Below are 21,324 nucleotides of genomic sequence, written 5' to 3' on the forward strand. Positions count from 1 at the left end.
CCTACTCCACGCGAGTCGTGGAAGGAAACACTCAACATCTGGCGCCCAACGGGTAATCTGGAAGTGCAGGTCTCACTGGAGCGAGAAAAGGAAGTTTTCACCGAAAAGGTGTGGAAAACTCACCGAAAAAAGGTGAGGGGGATTCCACTGCATGCAATGCCCAGGATCAACTACAGAAGCCCGGGTCTGTAAGTAACTGGGAACGTTGTCTCAACCAGGCTAACAAATGGGGCAGGATTTGGCTTTAAAAAAGTAGATTCGGCTTTAAAAAGGTATATTTGGCTTTTAGAAAAGTAAGAAACTTTATTATAGACTTTTGATTTGCATGCTTAAGGAGTTAAAATTTTAGAAGGTAATATCTTATAGTTTTTGCATGTTATTATAGAACATAACCCTTGGTTTCTTGAAAAAGGTACATTAGATCTTAAAAGTTTGCCAAAAAGTTAATCAGAACTTGCCAAAAATTGTTTCCCCTTGTAGAACACGGCATTTCATTTCCTAGAGGCTTTAGGAGAGGTCAAGGAGGATAAATCTCTTCCCCCTTGCACCCTCCGCTCCTTAATAGGAACAGAAAGAAAAGAAAAAATGGGAGGAATGGCCTTCATGGCTCCCTCCACCTCCATGTCCTAATCCTTAAATGTTTAATTCTCCATGAATAGAATCACCTGTGCAAAAAGGCCAAATTATAAAGAAATTGGAATATTAAAAGGTACTCCTTAAAATCAGGCTGAAAAAAGAGTGTCATGGTCATCTTAATGTGGTTTCTTGTCCAAATTAAAATCTTAATTTGTATTTGGAATCTAAAATCTGTAATAAGAAATGAAACCCTGCTGCCGAGTCCGCCTCTGTTGTGGAGAGATTCAAAGGTGGCAGGAAAGGGCAGAGCTATAAGCCCTCCCACAATGAGATTACTTAATGTTTTATTTAAAAATTACCGGGAACATCTTATGACAACCAAACTTTGGCTAAAATAACCTTGGGTGCTAGCCATGACTTTAGAAAGCGAAATAGGAAAAAATTTAAAATGTCTTCTATTAAGCATGACTTTGGGAAAAATACACCATCTGAGTCATTTGCTGAAACTTCCCCCAAAGGCAGAAGGTGGGGAAAGGGAAGAAGGAGCAGGAGGCGATCCAGTGTGGACGCCCCCTCCCCAAGTATTCTAAAATTAAAGTCCTTCTAGTAATTGAAAAGCTTTTACAAATTTATAAATGCATCTGGGATTTCTGTGCACATGTAAAGGGAAAAGGCCAGTTTAAAAACGAGTGCGCATAGTTTTGAGCTGAACTTGACCTTTTGCTGTGTACAGAATAAAATCCCGAGACTGTTTTGGCCTTAAAAATGGCGGAGATGAACCTGAGAAAGAAATGCAGACAGGTTTCCCAAGGCGATTTAAAGTAGCTCTTTTGAAATTTCCCGCCCTGAGGCAAGCACCACCAGGAAGTTGATAGTCAAGTTTACATGTGAATAGCTATGGGTTTGTTTCTTGACTTCCCCAACAGGAAAATTGTGACCATTTTAGCAGCTATGCCAGGCTTATTGGCTGGAAACTTAAAGCTTTTAAGTTCAAATCATCTAAAAGTATTGAAATTTATAATACTGAAATGTTGATCTGAGTATGCCTAGTATGAAGTCTAGAAGATAGAAGTTAATCTATTAATTGAAAATGCCTTATATTTTATTTGAAATGTCTAAGATTTAAAGCTCTGAAAGTTTAAAGTGCAAATTGAATTGGGAGAAATTAATTAAATATCTAATGTATAACTTGTTTTTGAAAAAATAGAATGTGTTCTCTCTTAAATGATTAGGAATTCAAAATATGTTACTTCTTGGTCTGATTTTAAAAAGAGGATTAATTTTTAAGATCTCAACTGAAATTTTTAATACAAAAACCAGTTTAAATGTAATTAATATTAAGATAATTATAAAGGGTATAAACAGCTAATGAGATTTCTGTTTGTCTACAATATAATGTTGGCCATCTACCTTTTAGGGGTTTTGGTTTGCTCTGTCAAAGAACAGTGTAGACAGCCGCCACTTTGAGCTGCCTGACTTGGCAGCCGCCATGTTGGCCGCATGGCCTGCCGCGCCCCTGGGGGCCGCCATCTTGATACATCAAAGGCCCCGCCCTCTGACTTAGCCAATCACAAAAGGGATGTCTGCTCACTGAGGCAGGATGGGATTTCAGGGGTGGAGTTTTAAGACGGAGTTTTACTATGGAAATGCGGATGGGGCAGAAAGTGTGCTTGCCTCTCGGATTTATTTAATACTATTTTTAAGAAGATATTTTTAATGCCTAATAAATTAGCAATCATGGTCTTAATATAATTTCAGTGGTATGATAGACCAATGTTTTAAGCAGTTGGCTTTATAAGGGCCGACAACAGAGCTCATATTTCTTAAAAGGCTTGTAGATACATTTTTCAAAGATATCTAAAATTCTCAGTAGAACCACAGTTATACATATATCATACACAAATTAATAGTAATTGATTCCATGGTCAAGACTAGATCCTATTATGTTGAAAACTGTTTTTAAGTGTTAAAAATTTTTTTTAATTAGATATGTATTTGGAAGTTTTTCCCGAGTGCAATATTTCAAAATATAATATGCTTGGTTGCATAAGGAATTTCTGCCAAGTAAAAGAATTGATTTATTAGTAGCAAAGTCTTTATTTAAACTAGCAATGTCTTTTATTTAAAAGCTCCTCACCGCTGCATTTTAAATTAGGCTGGAAGTGAAACAGCGTTTGCACCTCGTGTATCAGACATAAAACTTTACTAAATTTACTAATCTTTGTAATTGAATCCTAGTAAAGTAAAATTCTTCTAAAAAGTTACTGAAGGCTTCCCATGATCCCTCTGTATATGCAAATAAGCCAAAAGGGAATGCTGTTTAAAAATATTATTTTTAATTTAATGAAAAGGAGAAAGTTTAATATTTTGAAATATCTTCCACTAATATTTACAGGATAATCTAATGATTTTCTGTTAAAATACCAAATCTGAAAATAAGTACAGTCACCATAAATGTTTAATGACTTTGACTTGGAATACATGGCCTTACAGCACTATCAGTCAACATCCAAGAAGTAACCCTCTAAGTTACTTCCTGTAAAAAAGAAAGGTTTTTCTTTTTTAAGTTAAAGTTCTCCAAGTGTAATCCAGCAGGAGGAACACAAACCAGACAACCAACAGCCCAGAGACCACCTGGGGCATGGTAAAGTGAAGTATGGTAACAATTCATTCAGGTAAAAACTGTAGTTCCGATAACATGCCTAAGTTTTACCTAGGTTACCCAAGGACTCTAGATAATGTGTTTACCCAAAACTGTAATTTAGATAGCATACTGTCTCTGCTTCTGTAAATTTCTTTTTTTTTTTTTTTGAAAACTAGGTTCCTCATTCCAAACCTTGAGTTTAAAATTAAGTTGTCATGACCAAGAGCAAAGAATATTCTTACATGGTATTATTCTACAAAGTTTTATTAATAATTTTTGATGCTTTATAACAGTATATTGTGCATTTATCCCAAACAAATTTACAAATGCATTTGAATGTTTTACATGAAGGGATTTATTCCTTTCCACTGTGTGGAGGGCCTCCTGGGGAAGGCACTTAAGCATTCTGTATTGACCTATCTTGACTTTTTTTTGTCAAGAGGAATCCAATTGCCTACAGCTGTTATCTGAGCTCTCTGTTCAAGCTGGGATCATGAAAAGCTGGTACCATGGATCTGTCTCTTGCCCAATGGCGTAAGCTGGGCCCTCTCTGGAGAAGAAACCTGGGTTCCCTATGATCAATGCCAGGGCCCCGCCAGCAGGCGAGGGGACCCAAAGGCAGTTGCTGGGTATGGAGGCCAGAGGGACATAGGCTATCAAGGAGACAGAACTGAACCTCACATCACCCTACTTGGCCCAGAGATAGCTGGTAGTCAACGACGGGTAAGATCCCACAGGGTGGGACGACCTAAGACAGGCACAGCTGGGGGCCAGTAGGAGAAAACTTGGGGTGCAACAAAGGTGGGGCACAGATCCTCCCCCCCCCAACGGTGCACAGGCTTGAACACTCGGCCCTTCTGAGGAAGGTCTCCTGTCCCCATGGCTGCTTCTTGCTTCCCATGCCCAGCCCAGATCAGGAACCAAATAACAGAAGAGATTTGGTCCAGCTGAAATCAGAATCCAGATAAACAGAGGCTTGGCTAACAGACCCTATGTCTAAATCTAGTCTAACAACAGGAATGCTCAGAGTCTTCACAAGGATGTAAAGTGATCCTTTTCATTAATATTTACAGTGTAAATTAAGATCATTGTTAGAATATTAAATTTGACAGTAAAATAGTTGTCAAGTTTTCAAATTAATTAACTTTGGCTATTTGAAATAAGTAATTATTCAAAAAGTATTAACAAAAATTTTCATTTCATGGTAAAATTGCTTAACATGCAATGAACCTAAAGCAGTCATATTTTTGTGCAAAAAATTAATATTTAAAGTTATCTAGACTGCATTAAAAAAATTTTCCATAAGCCTCCTAATTAAATCAAAAAAAAGGGGGGATAGTGGAAGAATACCATGTAAGGAAAAATATCCTGTAACTAAATTACATCTAGAAAAATTTCTTTTTTCATTTTGTAATGCTAACAGCAAGACACCCATGAAAAACATATGTGGTGTCAAAATAAGCCAAAGGAAAATCATTTGGGCAAATATAAAAAGGATTCCCCAAGTAAAATTTCCTTTATTAACCTTTGGTCGAGAATATGTTTGTATATTTTCAGAGAACAGCTCCAAGACCATTCCTGCAACAAGGGATCCTGGAGAGAAACTGACCAGATTGCTCCAGCCACAAAGACAGGAGAGACAGTTCAGAGATGGAGATGGTGAAGACGCCTTGCCATGCTAGCAGTCAGCAGCTGTGCGTCGCTGCAGGTTGCCCAGGACCAGGCCAGAAAGGACCGGACCTGCATTTTCCACCATCCAGAACCAACATTTCATTGCTGGCATGTACACATGAACTGTTGGACATTGAAACATGGACTCAGAACTTTTGGACATTGAAATTGGGACTTGATTATTTTTTAAAGAAAAAATAAGGGGGAGATGTGGGAAACTGTTTATTGCCTTCACTATCTGATAAGCATAGACAGAGCACTCCCCGAAACCCCCCCGAAGGCTGGGTGCCTTTGAAGCCCTCCCAAAGGTCGGAGCTAGGCGCCACCTCTGTTTGTCCAGACAGTGGTAGCTGAAACTGCTCCCCCATTTATTATTATGTAAATCCTTGCTGATGGGCTAGTCTGCCTGTTGCAGGGGGTCACCTGCCTAGGGCTATGCTATAGGGGCATCCCAGATCAAAAAAATGTTGGTGAGGCCTGAGCACAGGGAGAAGTCCTTCGGGACTTGCCGCCTGGTCCCCCAATATTGCAAAATTATCTCGTGTCTTTTTCTCTCATTTGCTGTGCAGCTCCTCTTTCAGATACCGAACCCTACTCCACGCGAGTCGTGGAAGGAAACACTCAACAGTGGCCAGCCTGCAAACAGCCATCAGCCACTCACCCAAGCTGGCCAGGCACCCCAGCAGGACCCCCCACCCTGAAGGGGGTGTGGCCAGTCTGAAAATGGCCCTCAGCCCCTCAGCCAGGCTGGCCAGGGACCCCAGCAGGACCCCCCTCCCTGAAGGGGCTGTGGACAGCCTGCAAACAGCCATTAGCTCCTCACACAGGCTGGCCAGGCACCCCAGCGGGGACTCCCATCTTGAAGGGACTGTGGCCAGCCTGCAAACAGCCATCAGCCCCTCACCCAGGCTGGCCAGGCACCCCAGCGGGACCCCGACCCTGATCCGGGACACCCTTCAAGGCAAACCAGTTGGCCCCCACCCATGCACCAGGCCTCTATCCTATTTAATAAAAGAGTAATATGCAAATTGACCCTAACAGCAGAATGACTAGGAATGACTGGTCACTATGACACACACTGACCACCAGGGGGCAGACGCTCAATGCAGGAGCTGCCCCCTGGTGGTCAGTGCGCTCCCACAGGGGGAGCTCTGCTCAGCCACAAGCCAGGCTGATGGCTGCCAGTACAGTGGTGGTGGTGGGAGCCTCTCCCGTTTTCTCAGCAGTGCTAAGGATAACCGACTGCAGTTTAGGCCTGCTCCCCGCTGGCAAGTGGAAATCCCCTGAGGTCTCCTGGGATGCCAGAGGGATGTCTGACTGCCAGCTTAGGCCCAATCCTCCGGGGAGCGGGCTTAAGCCAGCAGGTGGTCATTCCCCGAGGGGTACCAGACTGCGAGAGGGCACAGGCCGGGCTGAAGGATGCCCCCCCCCCCCAAGTGCACAAATTTTTGTGCATCAGGCCTCTAGTTACATGTATAATAACTGATCTTTACACTAAAATAATTTATGATATAGTAGAAAAGATAATACTAATCTCATGATAATACAGGAAAATACATGGTGAGAACCACAAGAGTGATATAAACCAAACAGCATAATTATTTAGAGCAGGGAGAGATGAACATAATCAGGGCATAGAGCAAGCATCATGCATTTTAGGGGACAGAGGAGGGTCCATTCATAATGGAGCAGAATATAAACTGGTGAGATTAGTCCAGGGGTGGGCAAACTTTTTGACTCGAGGGCCACAATGGGTTCTTAAACTGGACCGGAGGGCTGGAACAAAAGCATGGATGGAGTGTTTGTGTGAACTAATATAAATTCAAAGTAAACATCAATTCATAAAAGGGTACGGTCTTTTTTTTTTTTTTTTTAGTTTTATTCATTCCAAACGGGCCGGATACGGCCCGCGGGCCGTAGTTTGCCCACGGCTGGATTAGACTCTTCCCAAGTACTGAATCCATTGATGACAACTGATAACTAAGTAAAGGAGACTCACAACAGTCCTGGGAACTTACTTGCGGAAGCAGTGAGCAGCTGTGAGCAGCCACGTGTTACTGATGAGGCTGGCTCCACACTGATGGCCTGCCCCTTTGAGCTGGAGGCTGGCCTGCCATGGCCATTCCCCTTCCATAGCTGTTTCCCTTCCTTGGACAATCCTTTCTGTAGAAGTGTATGCTGGTAATGGCATGTTTGAAGATGTCATCCTTATTCCACAGCCTGTCACAGAAATATACATTAGCTAGTTTTCATGAAAAGGGGGGGGGGGGACATATCCTGACTTGCATTGGGTGCTGATGCTTAGACAAGCCATTGCACCTGCCACTCTAACCCATTCCTAGCACTCAGTCTCTGAGGTTCTTGGTAGGGGTTCTACTGATCTTACTGAGGTTCAAAAGAAATATTTACTAATATTTCAAGGCATCCAATCCAGGGTCAACTTCTGTCTCTCTAAATAAAGCATATACTAGTATAGATAAATAAATAGGTAGATAATTTATTGAGCATCAAAAATACAATATAAGTAATTTTATTAACCCAGCGGTTCTCAACCTGTGGGTCATGGCCCCTTTGGCAGTCAAACGACCCTTTCACAGGGGTCGCCTAAGACCATCCTGCATATCAGACATTTACAGTACGATTCATAACAGTAGCAACATTACAGTTATGAAGTAGCAATGAAAATAATTTTATGATTGGGTCATAACATGAGGAACTGTATTTAAAGGGCCAAAAGGTTGAGAACCACTGCACTAAATTCAATAAAAAAGTTAAAAAATAATGTATAGATCCTCTCCTTAGTGTTTTAGATACATTTACAACAAAAACACTTTTCTGATGAGAAAACTCAGCCTTGAGAAAGAACGTAAATTGCTGGAATTCATCCAACTGATAAGCGATCATTAGATATAAAGTCAAGGAGGATCCACAGTAAAGTTTGTATTTTTACTCCTGAGAGGCCAATAATATAAGTCATGATTTTCTCTTAACATGAATCTATAAATTGTCTTTGCAAAACCCAGAACTTAAACAATAATGCCTTTTTGTCGTTTTCTAAAAATTGAAAGGCTACTTTTTAAATTAAGTTTATTGGGGTAACATTGGTTAATAACATCATATAAGTTTCAAGTGTACAATTCTAGAATACATCTGGATATTGCATTGTGTGCTCACCACCCAAAGTCTAGTCTCCTTCTGTCACCATAAATATGACCCTCTTTATCCTGTTCACCCACCCCCAGCGCCTTTCCCTGATAACTGCCTTTCTATTGCCTGTGTCTATAAATTTGTTTGTTTAGGTTGTTAATTTGTGGCTTTCTGTTTTATTACACTCCACATATGAGTGAAATAATATGGTTCTTGTCCTTTTTCTTTTCTCTTTTTAATTGAATTTATTGGGGAGACATTGGTTGATAAAATTATATAGCTTTCAGGTGTACAATTCTATAATACACCATCTATATTGTAGTATGTGTTTACCACATCAAGTCAAGTTCCTTCTTTCATCACCACTTACTCCCCTTTATCCTCTTGTAGCTCCCTCCAATCCCTCTCCCCTCTGGTAATCACCATGCTCTTGTCTGTGCCTATGAGTTTGTGTATTTTTTTTTTCTTAATCCCTTCATCTTTTTCACCCAACCCCATAACCCCTGCCCCCTCTAACAGCTGTTAGTCTTTTTTCTATTTATGGGTCTATTTCTCTTTGGTTTGTTAGTTTTTTTGTTCATTAGATTCTAAATATGAGCAAACTCATATTGTTCTTGCTTTTTCTGACTGGCTGATTTTACTTAGCATCATGCTCTCCAACCAAGCAGTTAGAAAGATAAAGATGTCCTTGCTTTTTTATAGCTGCATAGTATACCATGGTGTAAATGTACCATAGCACTGTTATCTATCATCTACTGATGGACACTTGGGTTGCTTCCAAACCTTGCATATTGTAAATAGCACTGCAGAGAACATAGGGGTGCGTATATTCCTTCAAATTAGTCTTTGGGTTTCTTCAGATATATTCCCAGAAGTGGAACTGGTGGGTCATAAGGCAGCTCCATTTTTTATTTTTTTGATGTAACTCCATACCGTTTGCCACAGTGGCTGCACTAATCTGCATTTCCACCAAAGTGCACGAGAGTTCCCTTTTCTCTACACCCTCACCAACACTTGTTGTTTGTTTATTTATTTATGACAGTCATTCTGATAGGTGTGATGTGATATCTCATTGTGGTTTTAATTTGCATTTCTCTAATGACTAGTGACATTAAGCATCTTTTAATATGTCTGTTGGCTATCTGTATGTCCTCATTGGAAAAGTGTCTATTCAGGTCCTATGTCCATTTTTTAACTGGACTGTGTGTGTGTCTATTGAGTTTTATAAGTTCTTTATAAATTTTGGATAGTAATCCCTTATCAGATGTATCTTTGGCAAATGTGTTCTCCCATTGAGTGCGTTGTCTTTTTCTTTTGTTGATAGTTTCCTTTGCTGTGCAAAAACTTTTGAATTTGATGCTGTGGCTTGGACTTCCAGTGCTATGTTGAATAAGATGGTGAAAGCAAACATCCCTGTCTTGTTCCCAATCTTAAGGAAAATACTTGTAAGTTTTTGCCCATTGAATATGATGTTGGCTGTGGGTTTGTCATATTTGGCCTTTATTACCCAGGTTGTGGGCATGACCCCCAGTAGGGTGTATGCGGGAGGCAGCTGATAGATGATCCTCCCTTATCATTGATATTTCTCTCTTTATCCCTCTCATTTCCTATCTCTAAAATCAATAAAAACATAGTTTAAAAAAAGAATACACCCAGCTGGAGTGGCTCAGTGGTTGAGCATTGACCTATGAACCAGGAGGTCCATGTTTGATTCCTGATCAGGGCACATGCCTGCCTGGGTTGCGGGTTCGATACCCAGTGTGGGGCATGCAAGAGATAGCCAAGCAATGATTCTCTCTCATCACTGATGTTTCTATCTCTCTCTCACTTTCCCGTCCTCTCTGAAGCTGGGCTCACGGCTGGCAAGCGCAGCAGTGGTAGCGGGAGCCTCCCTGCCTCTGCTGCAGGCAGGCAGTAAAGAGCGAGGGTTCCGGACTTTGAGAGCCCGGCCAGGCTGAGGGATCCCACCCCTCCCTCGCTCCCCACCACAGTGCACGAATCTCATGCACTGGGCCTCTAGTCAATAATAAATTATCATGATAAGATAATTTATTATCTTGTTTTTCCAGAACAAGAAAAAAATAGTGTGCATATTGAAAACACTCTTTGTGTTCTACTCAAAATTCAGTGAAAAATACAACCACAGCTAGATCTCTTGGCAAACAAGTTATATGATAAGGATTTCCTACATTCATCCAGAAATAAAAAACCTTCATAACAAAAATCACACCCGTCTTAGATTTCTATTCTACAGCAAAAACACTAGAAGGAACAGAATATTCTGTATTGAATTATTTGGGAAAGTTTATGACCCAATTTTCTTATAAAACATAGAGATAAAGGAAATGGAAAGAAATTCTTACATATGCAAGTACTCAGAAAATATACCATTTGTATAATTTTCTTGCTTAAAATGACTTGAAATAGTTTAGCAGGCAAAAAGGTAACTCTAAGTCAAGACTCAAGAATGGGAAATAGTAAAATATAATAGGAAACTTTAGGGATTGGTAAATAATTTTAACCATGGATATAAAATGGAATATAATGTTTAAAAAATGATATTGATCAAATATTTAAAGATTAAGTGATAAGAAAAATTGAAAGTTACTCATCAAAGACTGGAAAGTCAATTGAAGTTGATGAGAGAAATTTAGCTTATAATGTTTTCATTATGCATAGTTCTTGCTTTATCCTTGAGTTTGATATCTAAGAAATAAAGGTTAATATATGGATTTAAAAAACATAAAGGCTAGCTAGAAGACATCAGCATGTGTTTAGAGAAAAAGACAAAACACAATGGAAGAAAAACATTTACCAAAAGCCAGAAAACATGAATGAGAACAAATATATGAATATTGATAATATTTGGAAATATGTTAAATGTTGCAAGTTATACAGGGAATGTTCATCATTTTTTATTGTCCTTAAAACATTTTTAATGGACGTATTTGATTGGGGAGGGGGGGGGGGAAAAAAAAATGTCCATAGCAGATATTTCAACAAAAATGCAAGAAAACAGAGAACTTTTAACAGGAAGAAGCCAACCAATTACAACTTTAAAGCACTCTCTGAACTGGGATAGTATTTTAAAAAATAATAATTTAAATAAAATATTAAAATAGAATGTTAGAATTATAGTTACATATGTTATAATATAAAAAATACCATGTAATTTTAAAAATTATATTCTGTAAGTCACAACATTTAAAATTGTATTTGATGTAAATTTATAAACTTAAATATCTTAAGAATAACAAACAATAATAAAAAGCTAAGTGTTCAGTTTATAAAAACATAAAATGAACAAAATGCTTGCTATTATTGCAATGATTATTTTGCAATATATATGAATATTAAATCATTACATTGTCCACCTGAAACTAATATGATGTTATGTTAATTATACCTCAATGGGGGAAAAAACCACAACCTTACCAAATTTTACTAACTTCTTATGGCTTTTATTCATTATCTTTACTATGAAAGAGACAGTTAATTGTGGGGTTTGGAGCTTACGGCTATTGAGAAGATTCCTCATCTTCTTGCTGTTAATAGCTGAAATACACAAAGCATGAATTAGTTGTTAGGAGAATATGCTCCTATTGTCATGTAATTTTGTTCAAATGGGCACTATAAGAAATGCTTATTATCCAAAGCATGTCTATTTCAAGAGGGCATGAGATTTTTTATAACCAAGTTATAAATATCCCTCCATTCTGATTTAATCCAAAATGTATAATTTGAATTTTTTTAAAAAGAGTATTTTGGTTTTGATTTTTGCTGAGAAATTAGAAAGTAAAGTTAGAAAATTAGTGAAGAATGGTAAAGCTCAATGTCCCCGATTGCTTTCTTTAGGAGCTCCAGTATAACTCTAGGAAGCAATCTCCAATTCCTATCACAATTGGTGGGCACTATATCAGGTGCACTAGCCTTTGTGTCTCAGTAGGCCTGGCGGTTGTGTTGAAAAGGCAGCTCAGGTAGCCAGAGGCATTGCAGACCCCTCACTGTCCAATTTTCAGGGCCTGGTCTACAAAGGGTAGGAATTTATTTAATATAGGTAGATGGCTTTCTCTAACTGAGGATTCTCCCTCATGGTGAATATGGTGGAAAGTTGTAACTCAGTGGCAAGCACTAGAGGCATGAAGCTCTCTCATATATAGCCAGTTCATGGATCCCACCATCTCTCCCACACTTTATACCTCCTTCTGGAATATCTTTTTTCCTTAAAAAGTATCTTAGTGTTCATTTAAGTTTAGTCATTAAATTTTTGGTGGTTAGGTGTTTGTTTTGTTTTGGCTATTTGTTAAAGAAAAAATAGAGAAGTCACTGATAAGTTGCTCAGGAATGTTGACTTTTGCAAAAGAAGGATCTGAGTCCCAAATCCTACTAGAGGTTTCTTGGAAATTTCACTTCTCTCTATTTAACAATAGATATGAATATGGCAGAAAAAAATGTATGCAATAGAATTTTGGTTATTGAGTATGGTCATAGAATAGATATTTTGATATTAAAACAACCTGTGTAATGAGAATTCAGTGTACATGACCAAGAAGTCTGAAAAAAAAGTTTTAAATTGTAAAATGAGAACCCCTACAGTTTAACATCTCTTCTATGATAGATATTTTACTAAACCTATGATCATGCATTAAAGGTGATTATATTATCAGAAATTTAGATTTAGTTTCAGATTACCATTTAGAGTGTCCTGGAAAATACCATGTTTTATTTTGTTTAAAATTGATTGATAATAAAGGTGGATGCCATGCTATTAATTATTTCTAATTACTTCTTTTTTAAAATATATTTTTTATTTATTTCAGAGAAGTATGGAGAGAGAGAGAGAGATAGAAAATCAATGATGAGAGAGAATCATTGATCGGCTGCCTCCTGCACACCCCCTGCTGGGGATTGAGCCCACAACCCAGTCATATGCCCTTGACTGGAATCAAACCTGGGACCCTCAGTCTGTAGTCTGAAGCTCTATCCACTGAGCCAAACTGGCTAAGGCTCTAATTACTTCTTGAAAAAGTTGTCATGAATGTGTGTGGGGATTCCATCTCAAAATGTATTTAAAGGAGTTTCCCAATTTCTAGCAACATAAAAATTAATTTTAGACTATCTGTTTCTTAAATTCATGGCTACTGGGAGGGGAAATACTTTCAGGTTCAAAGGGCAAGCCTTATTTTTTGGTATTAAATCAGAAGTAACTGAACTTGAAAATACTTAAGGAGATGCAATGAACAGAGCTGGGATAACTATTATGTGAGACATATGCTAGAGTTTGGGGGAAGGATCTATATATTTAAAAGGCTAATATGCAAAGTGTCCCCTCAGGAGTTCAACTGGGAGACCGGGAGTTCAATCACTCACTATGACATGCGCTGACCACCATGGGATAGTGCAGAAAGAAGGAAGGCCCCGGCTGGCAGCTGGAAGGCCCTGATCAGCCCTGATCACTGGCCAGGCCTAGGGATCCTACACATGCATGAATTTTGTGCCCCAGGCCTCTAGTAAGAAAATAAAAAAACAAAGTCCCTGACATTGATGCTTATGATCTTATTTGAAACACATTATTTTATCTAATTACTAGAGGCCCAGGGCATGAAAATAATGCAGTGGGGGAGGGTCCCTCAGCTCAGCATGCACCCTCTCACAGTCCAGGACCCTTCAGGGGATGTCTGCCTACTGGCTTAGGCCTGCTACCCCCGGGGATCAGGGCTAAGCCGGAAGTCAGACATCCCTCTCACAGTCCAGGGCTCTTGCAGTGCAGGACCCTTCGCTCCTTACCACCCACCAGCAGCAGCGGCAGGAGAGGCTCCCACCACTGCTGCTGAACTCACCACCCATGAGCCTGGCTTCTGGCTGAGCGGTGCTCCCCCTGTGGAAGCACACGGACCACCAGGGGACAGATCCTGAGTTGAGAATCTGACCCCTGGTGGTCAGTGCACATCATACCAACTGGTCATTCTGCTGTTCAGTCGATTTGCATAGTAGGGTTTTATTATATACTAGAGGTCCGGTGCACAAAAATTTGTGCACTCGGGGGGGGCCCCTCAGGCCAGCCTGTGCCCTCTCGCAGTCTGGGACCCCTCAGGGGATAACCACCTGCTGGCTTGGGTCTGCTCCCTGGGGGATTGGGCCTAAGCTGGCAGTCAGACATCCCTCTGGCAGCCCGGGAGCCCTCAGGGAATTTCCACTTGCCAGCGGGGAGCAGGCCTAAGCTGCAGTCGGACATCCTTAGTGCTGCTGAGGAGGCGGGAGAGGCTCCCACCACCACTGCTGTCCTGGTAGCCATCGGCCTGGCTTATGGCTGAGAAGAGCTCCCCCTGTGGGAGTGCACTGACCACCAGGGGGCAGTTCCTGCATTGAGCGTTTGCCCCCTGGTGGTCAGTATGTGTCATAGTGACCACTCATTCCCAGTTGTTCTGCTGTTAGGGTCAATTTGCATATTACCCTTTTATTATATAGGAGTGCCTGGCCAGCCTGGGTGAGGGGCTGATGGCTGTTTGCAGGCTGGCCACAGCCCCTTCAGGGTGAGGGGTTCTGCTGGGGTGCCTGACCAGTCTGGATGAGGGGCTGAGGGCCATTTTCAGGCTGGCTAGGCCCCATAGTGGGGACTCTCACTCTATGAAGGTGTGACCATCCTGGGTGAGGGGCTGGTGGCTGTTTGCAGGCTGGCCACAGCCCCCAGCCACCCAAGGTCCCAGTGGAGGCTGGCTGGAAGCAGGTACCTGGGATTTATTTGTCTTCTATAATTGAAACTTTGTTGCCATGAGCCGAGGCCACAGCCAGCTCAGGGCAGGCCGGAAGTTTGGCTTCCTCCATCGCCCAGGCAACCAAGCTTCCTGCTTGCTCCAGTTCCGTGGCGGCCAGCTGCCATCTTGGTTGGGTTAATTTGCATATAGTTGCTCTGATTTGCTGGTGGGTGTGGCTTAGGGCATAGGGAAGGTATGGTCAATTAGCATCTTTGTCTTTTGTTAGTGTAGATAGGATGCATTGGCATAAAAAATAGAAATGCCTCTCAACTAGGATTCCAACTAAGTTTGAGATAGTTTTAAGTTTCATAACCTTTTTTAACTTAATTTTCATCTACTTTTGGGGGAAAACCAAAACTACAACTTTCCTAAGTTTGTTCTATAAGGCATTAATGAAGGTATAAATTTTAAACATTGTTTAAAATTGTGAGGTAAAGGACCTCTTCAGCCCAGCCAGTGCTGCTCAGTGGTTGAGTGTTGAGCCTCAATGGTTTGATTCCCCGCCAGGGCACATGCAGGCTTGATCCCCAGTAGGGGGCATGTGGGTGGTAGCAGATGAATGTTGTTTCTCTCTCATGGATGCTTCTATCTCTCTATCCTTTTCCTTCCCTTTCTCTCTAAAAATCAATAGAAACATTAAAAAGAACCTCTTCACAGTTCATGTCAAAAATTCTTCCTACAGGGGTTAACCTTCATAAAGATGTCAATTGCTTTGATACTACAGAAGCTAACCCCCAGAACTGGCCTTTGAAGACCTCTGGGAGTTAGTCCCATGTCTTACCTCTTCCTTGAGTCTCAGTTGCTTTAAAATGATAAAAATAATACCCACTCTTTTATACTTTTGAAAAGATCTAACATGATAATACAAGGGGAAAAATTAGAAACTATAGCAGAGGCCAAAATCAAATAAAAAACAAATATTTATAAAACTAAATTTTGCGTCATAGTAAATTTTTATTTTGTTTTATTCCACACTGAATATATATATATATATATATATATATATATATATATATATATATATATTCAGTGGTGAGTTCTTTAAATGAGAGAATACATTAACCTAAATTCTTATGAGAGGATTGCATGGGAAGGGAATCATAAAGATGGTAAAATGACTTACATGTGAGTGTAAGTGATGGTTTGTTTATAGTCAAAGGCATCTCTTTTGTCTTCAGACTTTGATATAAAATCCTCTCAATTATTTTCCTGATGTACTCAGCACTACTAGTAGATGGGTATCGAAACATGAGCACCATAAGAATGTTCACACCTTTTTCATCTGGACTAAAGAACAGAAAAGCATATAAATAAAGATAATAATAAAGCTAGCTTTCTAATCATTAATAACTCTTAGGTATTAAAATTCACAATAAATTTAAAGAACAGAATAGATATGTGTATATCAGATTTTTACATTATTTTTAAAAATATTGGGTAAGATACATAGCAGGAAAAAAATTGTTCTCTCCCCTTAACTCATAGTCTGGAGGGTTTGTGGAAGAAGGAGATGTTTATGAAATCATGCTTAAAATATACTTAAAGAATTTGCTTTTTATGGTATTTTGAGCCAAAATTGTAATCATCATTATTCTTCAGTAGTGGTGTAGAAGAGAATGCTCTGTCCTCACTAAACCCAGCTGCCTTGTCTCTTGAACACAGATCTGGATTTCATTTCCTAGCCTCCCTTGCAGTTTATTGGAACTCTCTAGTAAATTCTAGACAATGGAATGTGGGCAGAAATGATGTGCCCCACCTCCAGGCCCAGCCCCTGAAAACCTCTCATACACTCTTCCATGCCTTCACTCTTTCTTTATTTGCCAACCAGAAGATCCAGGAGGCAATTCCACTGTCCCCTCCAACACCCATATCCCCTGCTGCTGCTTCTGACTCTTTGAACTGAATCACTGAAATGAAATAAACCTTTATTGTGCTAAACCATTGGTATTTGGGGACTGGGGGGCCCAGCTGTTGGTCAGTTAATACAAGTTTGATAAGTAGATGATTAGAGGAAGCAGTTACAAAAGGAAATCTTTTGATAGGAGTTTCAAATATATTAACTTGTTAGGTATAGAAAGACTCTGTTGCCTTTGAGAATGAATTTAATTGGAAATAAATAAAGAATAAAGGAAAGAAAGAAGAGAGAAGGAGGGAGGAAAGGAAGGAAGGAACAAATATACAGAGGAGGAGAAGGAAAGGAAAGGCATGAGCTCGTTAACCATATGTGGTTACTTTACCATCAAGAAGTAAAGCAGACATGTTAAGTATTACAAATACATATATTTATATATCAATTGATATCCATAGAAAAATTAATAATTTTAATCAGAATGTATAGGAAAGCTATATTATTCTAATAAATGCCAAGCCTTCAGATATAATGTGAGCAGTACATTCAGGATGCATTCTAGTCATTTATTTTAGTCTCTGGCAACAAGTGTATGTTCAATTACTGATTATTGCCTTTCATCAGAGTATAGAAATGAAAGCATTAAAAATTTTTTAAAATAATAATGGAAATGCAATGGCGTTAAAGAAAATCCTTATTGCAAAGAAAGTCATAGGCTGATTGTTGGGTAGGCTTAAAATGAGGATAGTCAAAAAGAACTGAACTAAGTTCCACTGATCCCTCACTTAAGGAGCAGGGTATGTTGGCAGTACCATCCCCCCTCTTCCTGTATTTTTTTTCTGTTGGAGAGTGTCTTTATTTTTAACCCAATAAGTGACATTGTCTCTTGTCATAAGGCACTCTACATCTTTCTACTGTGACTGGGAAGTGGCTGGGCAGTATCAGCTGGGCTATTCAGGATTCATGACATCTTTGTATCCCTGCAAAGAACTGCTCAGGGGAGTTGAGCAATCGTGTTTGTTCAATGCTTCTTAATTACTGGGTTGAAGTTGCAAACCAAGTTTACCTACCTTATTTTGATAACATGAGATTTGATAAACCGACCTGCTCCAGAAGAACGTCGAAATATCCTAGACATCTGAGTAGAAATAATTTATAATGTATTAGTCTTAAGAAAACTGTTAATCCCTTTCTTATCCAGAGACTGGAGGGAATGACAATGATTTCAGTTTATTCTCAGACATGTGAACAGGCTATTCACAGTGATAAAACTAAACCAGGTTCTAATCCTTATAGAATTGAATAAGCTCAACAAAACTGTTCAATTTTGCTAAGTGTCTGTAGAATGGAATAACAATGTCTACCTCAAAGAGTTGTTTTGAGGATTAAATGAAGTAATGTGTAATCATGCATTTTACACCTTACCTGGCATATTGTAAACTATTGATAATGCTCATTTTAATTATTGTCAGATGAATTAAAACCTGTGCTATCTACTAAGGTAGCATCTTCACTTCTAAAAAAACCTACCATTAGTTATTCTCAAATATGGCATCTGGTCCATTATTTGTTGGTTTCTTAAATGATTATCTCATTGCTACAGCCTTTGATGTAATGTGCAACAACACCTATTATGTGACTCTGACGCCCTCACTTGTTAGTCATCTCTCCGTGGCAGGCAGGCTTTCACAACTGGTACTAGGTTTATAAGTAAGTTTCACCACACTCCACACTGTCAGCATTTTATTACTCAGTTTTTCTGGTCCGAACCATTGAAATATTTGGGATGTTCAGAGAACTGATTTCCTAAAAGGTTCTGATTCCCAAAAAAACTATTAAGCAGCCTGAGACAAAAACAAACAAACACTGAAATCACAGGTCCACATATGTTTACATAGGCCCACATCCATGGTAAATCTTGTCCCTTAATTACTATATCCTCTGGGAAGAGGGAATATTACCTTCTTCTCCATAAGGTTTTTCCCTCTCCCTGAATCCTCTAAACCAGTAACAATGCTCAGAAGATTTTACCTCCTAAACATTGATTCTACATCCTTTCCTTCAATCCTACTGGTATGGTCTGAAATCAGCCCCCTTGAAACTTGGGCCTTTGCAGCAGTCCCCTCTCTGGCACATTTATGTGGTTCTACTCTATTCTCTCTCCCCTCAGTCGTCCCCTACAATGCTAGCAAAGGGGATACCTCTAAAGTGCATATCTGAGTCTGTTACACTCCTGCTTCAAGCCCAATGTCTCCCTCCGTGTGAGCTCCATAATCCTGTCCTTTCGTTGGCCCCTGCCCCGTCCCTACCTCCAAAACCTGTTCTCTTATCTACTGAATGGCCTGTTCTTTCCTACACCCACTAAATGGGTTCATACCTCTATGACTCTACACATTCATTTCTGTCTTCCTACAATATACTTTTTTTCCTCAGGAAAATTTATTCAATTACAATTCTGTAATTCTTTAGAAACTCCAGTGACAACTAAGTTTTCTTTGAATTGCCCTCCTGAACCAAAGTGAACATTCCTTTGCTTGGGCCACCTCAGTATCTTGACATGATTCTATTACAGCAATTATCATGCCGGTTTGCAGGTGTGTCTTTCCTACTTGAGACTGTGAGCTGTGTGACAGCTGGGAGTTTGTCTGATTCATTTTTGTATCTCTAGCATTTGGCACGTTGCTTAGCCCAAAATAAACACCCAATGCATGTCTGATGAATAAATCCATGAGTGAGTACATGAGTAAATGAATGAAGAATCACCACTAAAGGGAAGAAGATAATAACACATGGTTTTGTTTCATCAGCAAACCATGTTGCCAAGTGTGAGTAGAAATCCATGGGAATCTAAAATAAGGTGGGAACCAAGAGACCCCAGTGGTGACCTTCACATGGATGGTCATTTCAGGATTTTGAATCAGTTCTGAATTATAATCACTTATGATTTCACTAACTGCTCTCAGCCCATTTTATTCCACTTCTCAAGGAACAGGGAGAAAATCTGATTTTAATGTCTTTAGCATTTTATATAAAGGTCCTCTGAAATTTTGAACTGTGTATATAATGCACTTTGGGAAATGATCAAGATTCATATCAGAGTATAAAAAATTACCAGGAATCTCTTCAAACTGCCCCAACCAGTTTTCTCAGTGGTCAGAGCATCAGCCCATGAACTGAAGGGTAGCAGTTTCGATTCCAGTTAAGGGCACATAACTCTGTTGCAGGCTCAATCCCTGGGTGGACCTTGTCGGGGTATGTGGGGGAGGCAACCAATCAATGTGTCTCTCTCATATTGATGTTTGTTTCTCCCTGTCTCTCCCCCTGCCTTCCACTCTCTCTAAAAATTAATGGGGAAAAAAAATCCTCAGGTGAGGATTTAAAAAAAAAAAAAGAATCTCTTCAAACTAAAATGTGATATTATCAATATCATAGTCCCTTAAGGTGTCAATCTCTATTTAAAAATGAATAGATTCTGATACATTTCAATATTGGTATGACCATTAAGAACAGCTTACATGTATTAACCCTCATACTACATAGTAGGCATGGGACTGCTTCCTTTGTTCAAACCTCACACACCTTATGAGTAAAGTATTTTATTTATCCTCAACAGTCCCATTTTATAGATGAAGAAACTGAGGCTCAGAACACTTAAGATTACTTGTTCAAGATACCATAGAAAGCAGTGATTCTGCGTTATGCTGTATACTTTAAACTAATATAATATTAAATGTCAACTATAATTGAAAAGTTAAAAAAAAATTAATGAAAAAATATACAAAAAAGCACATGTATGTGGAGTAATAGAAAAACAAGTATGTCTGAGGTTGTGACAGCATAGTAGTTATGCACAGTATCAATTTCTGAAGCTGTCTCTTACTGGAAGGTAATTTTAGAAACATCATTTAGTGTCTCTGTGCCTACGTCTCCTAACTTGTAAGAAGGGGATTATATATCTAGCAGTTACCTCCTAAAGTGGTTGTCAACTTAGAAAGAATGAGGAACAGCAACAACAAAAAGTAGTGCTTCTGGCACATGAACCCAGGAAATCTGGCTCTAGCTTTTGTATTCTCAAGTCCATTATGTGACATAAACAACCCTGAGTTACTTACATACTTGACAACAGGTGTTACGGTTGGTGGGGGTAGAGAGGCCCGGGCAGCAAACCTTTAAAGGAGACCTCAGTACATTTTTTATTTCCTGACTCTAAATCTCATAAAAGATAACCTCTTGGGAGGTTTCTCCTTCCTGCTTCTGAGATTAGCAAGGCTAAGGGAACTACTTCTCTCCAGATACCTATTATTGTAAGCAATTTCTGGAGATGTTTAATTCATGTTTACATTTTTCTTATAAGAACTCACTAATATTAATTGTATTTTTCCCTTTCTATGGTCCAAATCATAAAGAACAAATGATTTTATTTGAAATCATTCTATTTTAAAACAAGAGTGTGTGAGCTCATGGTAGAATAGAAAAGTTCTCCTTAAAATCAGATACTAATTGTAGTCCTTGGTTTGAACTCTAGCATTAAAAAGCAGTACAACATGTTTGAAACAATAGTGTGGCTCTGACTAATAGTACACTCAATTACTGTCTCCGGCAAGACTGAGCTTGCGGCTTCCCCTCTGGCTAGGAACTACATGCAGATTAAGTCCTCATGGACGATCGCTAGTTACTGGATG

General features: G+C 39.4%; 1 protein-coding gene across 5 annotated transcripts in view; it reads right to left on the reverse strand.

Annotated features, from left to right (window-relative positions):
- LOC118669332 (transmembrane protease serine 11F) overlaps positions 1-21,324 on the reverse strand; it is an 83,826-nt gene that overhangs the window by 13,082 nt on the left and 49,420 nt on the right. For all 5 annotated transcript variants that reach the window (XM_036335481.1, XM_036335491.1, XM_036335475.1 and 2 more), the window contains 4 exons: positions 17,713-17,780; positions 15,917-16,080; positions 11,555-11,593; positions 6,910-7,111 (listed from right to left, as the gene is read on the reverse strand). In XM_036335481.1, coding sequence (XP_036191374.1) covers positions 6,910-7,111; positions 11,555-11,593; positions 15,917-16,080; positions 17,713-17,780 — 473 coding nt within the window. The remainder of the gene's footprint in view (positions 1-6,909; positions 7,112-11,554; positions 11,594-15,916; positions 16,081-17,712; positions 17,781-21,324) is intronic.

Source organism: Myotis myotis, unplaced genomic scaffold, assembly GCF_014108235.1.
Source record: "Myotis myotis isolate mMyoMyo1 unplaced genomic scaffold, mMyoMyo1.p scaffold_m19_p_1, whole genome shotgun sequence".
NCBI classification, from domain to species: domain Eukaryota; kingdom Metazoa; phylum Chordata; class Mammalia; order Chiroptera; family Vespertilionidae; genus Myotis; species Myotis myotis.